Source organism: Lolium rigidum, chromosome 7 (genome assembly GCF_022539505.1).
Source record: "Lolium rigidum isolate FL_2022 chromosome 7, APGP_CSIRO_Lrig_0.1, whole genome shotgun sequence".
Lineage (NCBI taxonomy): Eukaryota > Viridiplantae > Streptophyta > Magnoliopsida > Poales > Poaceae > Lolium > Lolium rigidum.
The window spans coordinates 322,286,015-322,296,332 of record NC_061514.1 but is presented as its reverse complement, the minus strand read 5'-3'; the positions used below and the strand labels follow the sequence as shown (position 1 = coordinate 322,296,332).

The following is a 10,318-nucleotide window of genomic DNA, read 5'->3' as shown; positions in this document are numbered from 1 at the left end:
ATGGCGCTGCGGTCCCTGCTCCGGAAGGGCCCCGCCCTCGCCGGCGGTCTCACTTCGCCGGTTTCCCTCCGTCCCAGGCCCCCGATCATCCAGGCGCTGCAACAGGCGGCGGGATCTCGATTTCTTTCGCACGGTCCATCCGTATCTGTAAGTACACCGAAATTCCCTCCCTTTCCCCGCTGCTAGCTTGCGGGTTCTCCCCTTGCGCGCGTTTTCAGTTTCAGTTCGTCCACTGTGAGAGAAATTAGAGCTGCATGCTTGTGTAGTTGTGTCTGTGTGCGCGCCGGATCTAGTGACACACCTAGAGAAACTTCTGAACAATTTGTTTGTCTCTATGTGCCTAATAGTCGATTGAACATGTAAAATTATGTTCTGGTGGTGAAGACAGCTATATGACGTTTCAGCATGTGTTTTTTATACTGTCCAATTGTTGAGACGGGGACAGTGCATTTCAGTTCTGAATTTGTTCCTCTTGTTTTTAGTCATTTCCCTTCTGACATGCATCTTGTATTGATTTCTCATCAGTTCCCCTTTCTCCATTCTCAGTTTCTTTGTCCTCACACATTTTTCAGCCAGTCATTAGTTACTCTTTCAATTTAGTCAAAGTTGGGAATAAGAAGGCAGTATTGATGATGGATATATGGCGAAAATCCACGGGAGGCTGGGCACCATGAGAGCCTTGTCCGGTAGTTGCTGGGGCGCCTCTCTTCCTCATTGGAGGCGTCGTCATGGGTCGTGTCACTCTGTGGTCCATCTCTGGACCAGGCAGCGACTATGCCGGTTGACATGTTGTGTTTGGTTGGCGGTCGTCGGTGGTGCCCTTCTTGATGTGGTCTTGGCTTTGTTTGGGTCATCGTGTTCCTCGTGCCTCCCTCCCTTGGTAGCCTTGTTGTCTTTCATCCATACGTACTCTAGGGTGGGCTTGTTTTAAGTCCTTTTCCTTCCGACATGCATCTTGAATTGATTTTTCATTAGTCCCTCTTTCTCCATTCTTTGTTTCTTTGCCCTCACACCTTTTTCAGTCAGTCATTAGTTACTCTCTCAATTTAGTCAAAGTTGGGAATAAGAAGGCACTATTGATGATGGATATATCGCGAAACTCCATGAGTAGGACTTTTTTGTCATTCTATCTTTAGTCATCTTCATTTTTGTTCTTTACTTACATCATTGTTTTTCTCCAGTTCCTCATTGTCTCAGTTTGCCTTCATTTGCCAGTCTTAGCTTTTCTTCGGTATCCCTAGTTTTTAGTGCCCTAGTTTATTTCTTCCTTCTCAGTTTCTTCAGTCCTGCTACCCTCATTCTATCTTTTTTCAGTGTTCAGCCTTTGATCTTCTTTTGATTCACCATTTCTTGATTATCAGTAAGAATTCAGTTAGCCTCGTCATTCATGATCTGTTGCCTTGTGTTTTTCTCATTACTTTCTTTAATCTAACCACACAAACACCACACACATATGCTCCTTTTCCCGGTTTCCTTGTTAACTTCAGGTTAGTTGATTTGTGGTACATAATCCTTCTCCTAGTTTCAACTAAAGTGATAATGAACTGATGCCAGTGGTGTGTCTCTTCTCAGTACTTCTCTCCGTAAAATCACTTTATACCCGCTTGTTTAAACTGAGCTTTCAGTTGCTTTTTCACTATCCAAATCCTGTTTTCTAATTATATATTATTATCGTGCTGCAGTAAATACTCATTACCAATGATGCCTATACCTATCTGTCTACTTGTGGCAATTCTTCTTAGGAAGTTGCTGTCACACCTTTTAGATGTATTTTAGTGGGTAACCACAGCTTTGGTTGGGTGATCGTGTTCCTCGTGCCCCCCTCCCTTGGTAGCCTTGTTGTCTTTCATCCATACGTACTCTAGGATGGTCTTCTTCAACTTCGTTTAGGTGATTTGTTCACTTTGTTACATTCGATTAGATTCTAACATTTATTATGTTTGCACGATGCGGCGGTGCCCTTGATTTGCAGGGGCCCCAAGCAGTCTACTCTGAAGAATTGCTGCGGGAGAAATCAGATCGTGCGCATGCAGAGTTCGAGAGGAACATGAAGGTGATACAGCAGCAAATGGATGAGCAGTGGAGGTATGTGATATGCTGATTTTGGTTGTGTGTAGGGTTCTCCGGGGGGGTATTTCCGCATTTTGTCTAGGATGCACGCAGTTAATGGCATGGTTGGAGTTTCTGATTTTCTCCGTGGTGCGGGAATTAGGTATTTGTGTTTGGCTCCCAACCAAATAGGTCCTGGCATATGAGCATCCGCTCATTCAATTTTGTATGTGATCTGTCAAGCGTGAGCCTCATTGGTATATGTTTGTGTGAGAAAACAACATCGAGGATATGATTTGTTATGGCCTCATGGTGCGGCAGACTGTACAGATTAGCATTCTGACACCGACTGTAGTTGCAGCAGCTACTTTCTCCGTATAAATATTCTTCAGTCCTCTCGCATTTAGGGATCACTTTTTATTTTCTTTGTCATTACTCTAACACCATTGGTTTAGGAGCTGGCAGTTTAATATTCAGATAGCGTGAAAGCGATGTTCTGTAATTAGTGATGTTTAAATGGCAATAGACAGTCATATACTACCGCTTCTCCTATAGCTATTTTACTCTTTCTCCATAACGGTTGACATTTTCGTTTTTTCACATCGGCTCTGTTTTCCACTAATCCCTCCACCCTTCATAAAGGAGCAAATTTTTACTGCTGCCACAAAATCAAAATTATCCTTATATAAATGTTTGATCTGAAATGACACACTGAAGATTAGTCACCTAGTGAAAATGTGCAAAAAGCCTCTGAGTCAACTTGAGGTTGGTGATGAATAAGTCATTGTATTCTGGTCTTTGTGGAGCTACTGCAGCGCACATGGTCCTTTGTGAAGGACTGTCTGTTAGGCTGTTAGGATAGGACTGCAGCACACATGGTCCTTTGTGAAGGACTGTCTGTTAGGCTGTTAGGATAGGATAGCATCCCCTGATCTTTGACTGCTTTTAGGGGCATCAAGGACGGGTAGTTAGCATCTTTTAGACTAGCATATTCTGGCTGGCTAGCAGCTATAAATCTGTAACCCCGTGCCCTCAGTCTGGCATGGCATTGTGTGAGATGTGTGTGAAATAAACCAACGAAAATTGCCCCAACTCTCCTAGTGTCATCCTCTTCTTCATGAAAGTGAGGCTAGAGATACTATCAAGTGGTAGCAAGGTTGTCTTGCAGCCTGAGCATCTCCTGCTCCTCCCTTCACGGGGAAGGGAGCAGCCCCAACCAGTAGCAGCCTCAACCGCCCACGGTTACTTCCCTCCGTCCGGGTTGTCGAGCAGCAGCTCGTCGGAAGCAGCGCTCAGCCCCGAGCAGCGAGCCATGTCCGACGGCCACTCTCGGCACACGGCTACCTCCGGCACGCGGCGTCGGCGGGGAGGCCGATCGCGCCGCGGCGAAGGAGCGCGAACGAGTGGCCGCGGCAGCCGCTGCGGCGAAAGCAAGGGCATCGAGGGCGGCAGCGGCGGAGCGCGGCAGCGGCGGGCGGAGGTAGAAGCAGCGAAGCGGCGGAGGCGGCACGTGCGGCGGCGGCGGAGGTCGAGGTGCCGCGCGGCAGCGCCAACGGCTCCGTTCTGCCGATGGCAGCGGCGACGCAGCGGCGCCACGGGCGGCGCGGCGGGCGGCAGCGATGGGCAGCCGAGCACGCCCGCGCACCTCGGGATGGCGCTCCCGGAGGAGGCGCGCACGGCGGTGGCGGGCCGGGATGACCAAGACCGCGGCCTCTACGGGGTCGGACGGTGGTCGGGGATGTTGGTCCCGGTGTTGGGTGGCCTACCCTCACCAAAACCAACTACGTCGAGTGGGCCGCGATCATGAAGATCAGGCTCCGAGTGCGGCACATGTGGGAGGCGGTCCACGACGGCGACGTCGACCATCATGAGGATCGACGGGCGGCCGGACGCCCTCATCGCCGCGAGTCCCGGCCGAGATGCGGTTCTCGCTCTCCCACAAGCGGATCGCCAAGGAGGCTTGGGACGCCATCGCCGCGGCACGCATCGGCGAGCCGACCGTGCTCGCAAGTCCACAGCTGCGGGCACTTCGCAAGGAGTGGGAGAACCTGGCCTTCAAGCCGGGTGAGGACGTTGATGACTTTGCTCTCCGTCTTAACACTCTCTGCGAGAAGATGGTGCGGTTCGGCGATGACGCCTACGACGAGGAGAGAGGCGTCGAGAAGCTCTTTCGTCGCGTCCCGAGAAGTACAAGCGAGATGGCTCGCTCGATCGAGTCCTCGCTGGACCTCTCCACCATGAAGATCGAGGAGGCGATAGGTCGCCTCAAGGTCGTCGACACCGACGAGCCACGGTCTTCGTCGGGGCCCATCACCACCGGCGGGAAGGCTGCTCCTCACTCGGGAGCGGTGGGATGCTGGCCACGGTGACGGGAAGAAGGGGAGCCTTCTTCCTCGACGAGCGGCCGCAAGCGCGGCAAGCCACGCAAGGCGCGGAAGGATGGCCATGCCAAGGCGCAAGGTGATGCTCGCGAGGCGGCTGCCGGCAAGCCCAAGCCGACAAAGGACGACGCCTGCCACAAGCTGCGGCAAGCTTGGTCACCGGGCCAACGAGTGCCGACGGCCACGACGTGGCCAAGCCCACGTCGCACGGGCGGGGAGGAGGAGCCGGCTCGTTCATGGCGCATGCCGGCATCGAGTCGTCTCCCGGCGGCACCGGCCGCGGCGGCTCTCCACCGTACCACTCTCCTCCACCTTGACGAGCCGAAAGCACACGCCCTTCTCGGCGATTGCTCCGGCAACGACAAGGGCCGGCGGGTGGTGCCTCGACACCGGCGCCACCCACCACATGACCGGCCGACGGGAGTTCTTCGCCGAGCTCGACTCCGACGTGCGAGGCTCCGTCAAGTTTGGGGATGCCTCCGCCGTGGAGATCAAGGGCGTCGGTTCCGTCATCTTCGCCGCCAAGACTGGAGAGCACCGGCTGCTCACCGGTGTCTACTACATCCCGCAGCGAGGAACTCCATCATCAGCCCGGGACAGCTGGATGAGAACGGCTCCCGCGTGCCGATCGAGAGCGGAGTTCCGCGCATATGGGATCGCCACCGTCACACGCTTGCCAAGGTAACCGGAGGCACAAATCGCCTCTATGTTCTTGATGTGCGGGTGGCACAACCCCTCTGTCTCGGCCGCTCGTCGGGAGGACGAGGCGTGGCGATGGCACGAGCGCTTCGGGCACCTTCACTTCGAGGCCACGAAGCGGCTCGGTACCATGGAGATGGTGCGAGGCATGCCGTGCCTTGACCATGTGGAGCGGTTCTGCGGCGTGCGCGTTGTGACGAAGCGAGACGACTCCGCTTTCCCCGACGGGCGAGCTTCGAGCCAAGGAGAAGCTCGAGCTCGTGCACGGGGACTTGTGTGGCCCGGTGACACCGGCCACACCGGGAGGACGACGCTACTTCCTGCGCGCTCGTCGATGACCTCTCCCGCTACATGTGGGTGGTGCTCCTCGGCGGCAAGGGAGAGCGGCCGGACGCCATCGGGCGCTCGCGAGTTGCTCGCGGAGGCGGAGTGCGGCCGCAAGCTGCGCGTGCTCGCGCACCGACAACGGCGGCGAATTCACATCGGCCGAGTCGCGTCGTGCTGCGGCCGAGGAAGGCATCCGGCGCCACTACTCCGCGCCTTACGGCCCGCAGCGAGAACGGCGTCGTCGAGCGGCGCAACCGGACGGTTGTGGGGATGGCTCGGGCCCTCCTCAGCGCAGAGAGATGCCGGCTGTCTTCGCGGGAGAGGCGGTGCGCGACGGCCGTCTACATCCTCAACCGCTCGCCTACTAAGGCGCTTGACGGCGGGACGCCGTACGAGGCCCGGCATGGGCGAAAGCTAGCGATCTCGCACTCGCGGGTCTTTGGCTGCCTCGCATTCGCCAAGGAGCTCAGCCACATCGGCAAGCTCGACGACAGGAGCACTCCGGGAGTGTTCATTGGCTACTCGGAGGGCTCAAAGGCCTACCGCATCCTCGACCCCAAGACACAGCGTGTGCGCACGTCGCGCGACGTCGTGTTCAACGAAGGGCGAGGGTGAGCATGGGGCAAGGCGGTGGAGGACAGCTCGACTCCGACGTATGACGACTTCATTGTCGAGTACATCCACTTCGAGGCAGCCAGGGGAGTAGGCAGCTCTTCTTCAACAAGCTCGCCTACCTCGGTCCCCAAGTCTCCATCGACCCCGGTGGTTGCTACACCACCACAGCCGGCGTCACCACGTACTCCAGCACCGGCAGTCACTCCTCCGGGCACGTCTACACCGGCTCATGTTGAGCACAGCCCGGTGGAGTTCGCTTCCCCGCTCTCTCACGACGGGGAGCGCATCGACGCGTATCATGGCGGCGAGCCGCTGCGGTACCGTACGATGGAGAACCTTCTCGGCGACCGGCCGGTGCCGGGACGAGGTGCCACGCGACCGGAGGCGCAGCGCGCAGCTTGCGCGTGACGACGGCGAGCCTCGGTCCCTTGCGGAGGCCGAGAGAGACGCGGCATGGCGCGCTGCCATGCGGTTGGAGATGGATGCGGTCGAGAAGAACCGCACTGGCAGCTTGCCGACCTCCTCGTGGTCACCGCGCGATCACCCTCAAATGGGTGTTCAAGGCGAAGAGGGATGAAGCCGGCGCCATCGTCAAGCACAAGGCTCGCTTGGTGGCACGAGGCTTCTTGCGGCGAGGAGGGGGTCGACTTCGACGATGCCTTCGCTCCCGTGGCACGGATGGAGTCCGTGCGACTCCTCCTTGCGCTCGCTGCCCGGGAGGGCTGGCGCGTCCATCACATGGATGTCAAGTCCGCCTTCCTCAATGGCGACTTGAAGGAGGAGGTCTACGTGCGGCAGCCGCCGGGATTTGCGATTCCCGGCCGGGAGGGCAAGGTACTCCGCTCGCGCAAGGCTCTCTATGGCTGCGGCGGGCACCACGGGCGTGGAATGCCAAGCTGGATTCCACGCCGAAGGCAATGGGCTTCGAGCAAAGCCCGCACGAGGCGGCCGTCTACCGACGGGGAGTGGACGAAACACCCTGTTGGTGGGCGTCTATGTCGACGACTTGGTGATCACCGGCATCAAGGATGCGAGAGGTGGCAGCGTTCAAGGAAGAGATGAAGGCCACCTTCCGGATGAGTGATCCGGGGCTCCTCTCCTTCTATCCGGGGATCGAGGTGCACCGGGACCACTCCGGGATCACGCTTCGGCGGACCGCCTACGCCAAGCGCATCGTTGAGCTAGCCGGGCTCACTTGGATGCAACCCAGCCCTCACTCCAATGGAGGAGAGGCTGAAATTGAGCCGCGACAGCACGACGGAGGAAGTGGACGCCACACAATACCGGCGTCTTGTGGGGAGCCTTTGCTACCTCGCCCACACACGGCCGGACTTGGCCTTCTCCGTCGGCTACGTTAGTCGCTTCATGGAGCGACCGACGACGGAGCACCTGCAGGCTGTGAAGAGGATCATCCGCTACATTGCGGGGACTCTCGACCATGGCCTCCACTACCCTAGGTGTCCTGGGCGGCGCACTTCGTCGGGTACGGCGACGGCGACCACGCCGGCGACATCGACACCGGCAAGAGCACGAGCGGGATCCTCGTCTTCCTTGGCAAGTGCCTCGTGAGTCGGCGGTCGATCAAGCAGCCAGGTGGTGGCCATGTCCAGCTGTGAGGCTGAGTACATAGCAGCCTCCACCGCTTGCACTCGGGCGCTCCGGCTCGCTCGACTGCTTGGTGATCTCCTTGGTCGAGACACTAGACCAGTGCAGCTCTTGGTGGACAGCAAGTCTGCTCTGGCCTGGCAAAGAACCCCGTTTTTCATGAACGGAGCAAGCACATTCGGTTGAGGTACCACTTCATCCGAGACTGCTTGGAGGAAGGGAGCATCCATGCAAGCTACGTCAACACCACGGATCAGCTCGCAGATCTGCTCACCAAGCCTCTTGGGAGGGTCAAGTTCCTCGAGCTTTGCTCCCGGATCGGGATGGCTCAGCGCTCCCGCAAGACGGCGTACAAGACTTAGGGGGAGAATGATGAATAAGTCATTGTATTCTGGTCTTTGTGGAGCTACTGCAGCACACATGGTTCTTTGTGAAGGACTGTCTGTTAGGCTGTTAGGATAGGACTGCAGCACACATGGTCCTTTGTGAAGGACTGTCTGTTAGGCTGTTAGGATAGGATAGCATCCCCTGATCTTTGACTGCTTTTAGGGGCATCAAGGACGGGTAGTTAGCATCTTTTAGACTAGCATATTCTGGCTGGCTAGCAGCTATAAATCTGTAACCCCGTGCCCTCAGTCTGGCATGGCATTGTGTGAGATGTGTGTGAAATAAACCAACGAAAATTGCCCCAACTCTCCTAGTGTCATCCTCTTCTTCATGAAAGTGAGGCTAGAGATACTATCAGTTGGAACTTGACCATTTTTTCTCTAGAAATATAAACGTGGGCTTTAGTCATCAAAACAACTGTTTTGCGTTTGACACTTGCTGTAGTAGCAGCAGCTACTTTCAGCAAATGATAGTTGAAGTATGGCCAGTTTTTAGTTATGTCAAATATGTACGATAAATTATCATGCGAGTCTTGATAGTAGAAACCTTGACGTTGTAGTGAAGCACTTCAAAGCTTTTACTTTCTTTTCTGTAGGATGATGAACAACCTTGAAATGAATAAAACTGCTAATGCACGCGACTTTTCTATTTTCCCCGGACAATTGTTCAAGTGCTGGATGCTCCAAATTTACACTGATATTTGTTTTTGAGTGATGCATGTATCATGCTTTCTGTCAAGTATACAAGCACAATGGGATAGACAGATCTGTTAGAACTAAAAGCGTGAAAGCGATGTTCTGAAAATAGTGATATTTACATGGCAATAGACAGTTAGATAGTACCGCTTCTCCTATAAGCTATTTTACTCTTTGTCTGTAACGGTTGAAGTTTTCCTTTTCCACATCGCCTCTGTTTGCCACTAATCCCTCCGCCCTTCATAACGGAGTATATGTTTACTGCTGCCACAAAATCAAAATTATCCTTATAGAAGTGTTTGATCCGAAATGACACACTTAGCATTAGTCACCAAGTGGTATTTTTGTGGGAATGTGCAAAAAGCCTCTCAGTCAACTTGAGGTTACAACTTGACTTTTTTTTTCTCTAGAAATATAAACACGCTTTAGTCATCAAACAACTGTTTTGCGTTTGACACTTGCTGTAGTAGCAGCAGCTACTTTCAGCAAATGATAGTTGAAGTATGGCCATTTTTTAGTTATGTCAAATACGTATGATAAATTATCATGTGCGTCTTGATAGCAGAAACCTTGACGTTGTAGTGAAGCACTTCAAAGCTTCTACTTTCTTATCTGGGACGATGAACAACCTTGAAATGAATAAAACTGCTAGGGTACATGACTTTTTTCCGGGACAATTGTTCAAGTGTTGGATGTTCCAAATTTACACTGATATGTGTTTTTTGAGTGATGCATGCATCATGCTTTCTGTCAACCACATTGGCATTGACAGACCTTGTTTATTGCAATTTTTCGTTTCTTACACCGTGTGAAATTTAGCTGTGGCAATGTATGATGTAACCAGACCTGTTAGGACTTAAAGTTTTGTAAATATTTTCTAGTGTTCATTCTTCTCTAATAAGTTGTCAGTTTTTCCTCATTCAATCTCTTTATTTACTGTTATGCCCTTTCATGCACAGGCTTGAGGTTGAGTTCTGGGCAAAGCTTCGCGGGGAGCTGCACACGATTGAGAAGACCTGCAATGTTCTGATGTTCCTGTGTGCGTCTACAGCCATCCTGTCGCTGACCAATGCGATGTAGTGGAGTATGTGAGTGTGTGAGGCTTAAACCAATGATGTTGAAGGAGCCTAGTATGGAGTAATATTTATGTGCAATATCATGCATGTGCTAGATTCTAGGGTTTTAATGAGCTATATGCCGGATCTGTTTATCGGGATGAACACTGGATGTGGTTGCCATCACCCTGGTCAACCCGGCCACTGTCGACATCCTCGCCCTACCGCTGATCCTCTTTACGTGACATCTTTACGTGTCACCATTTTTAATTTTAATATGATTTTGGTAATTGATATATCTTTACATGTCACTAAAGTAACCATTTGACACATTATCTTGAAATTATATGCTTGGCACGTGAGATCTCTTCTGGAAGGTATCCTTATGCGTCGTCAGAGGAATCCTATCTTTGGCACCTAGGAATTTTTTTTCGAGCAAATGTATCTTCACACATTATATAAAGGATCCTTTTTCCTAGCAAATGTATTCGTGCTTTGTGCTTTG

General features: G+C 53.3%; 1 protein-coding gene across 1 annotated transcript; it reads left to right on the top strand.

The window, feature by feature from the left end:
- On the top strand, positions 1-9,845 carry LOC124673293. The gene is made up of 3 exons (XM_047209405.1): positions 1-147; positions 1,973-2,085; positions 9,718-9,845. The coding sequence occupies exons 1-3, from the start codon at positions 1-3 to the stop codon at positions 9,836-9,838; spliced, it is 381 nt and encodes a 126-aa protein (XP_047065361.1). The 3' UTR covers positions 9,839-9,845.
- The last annotated feature ends 473 nt before the right edge of the window (positions 9,846-10,318 follow it).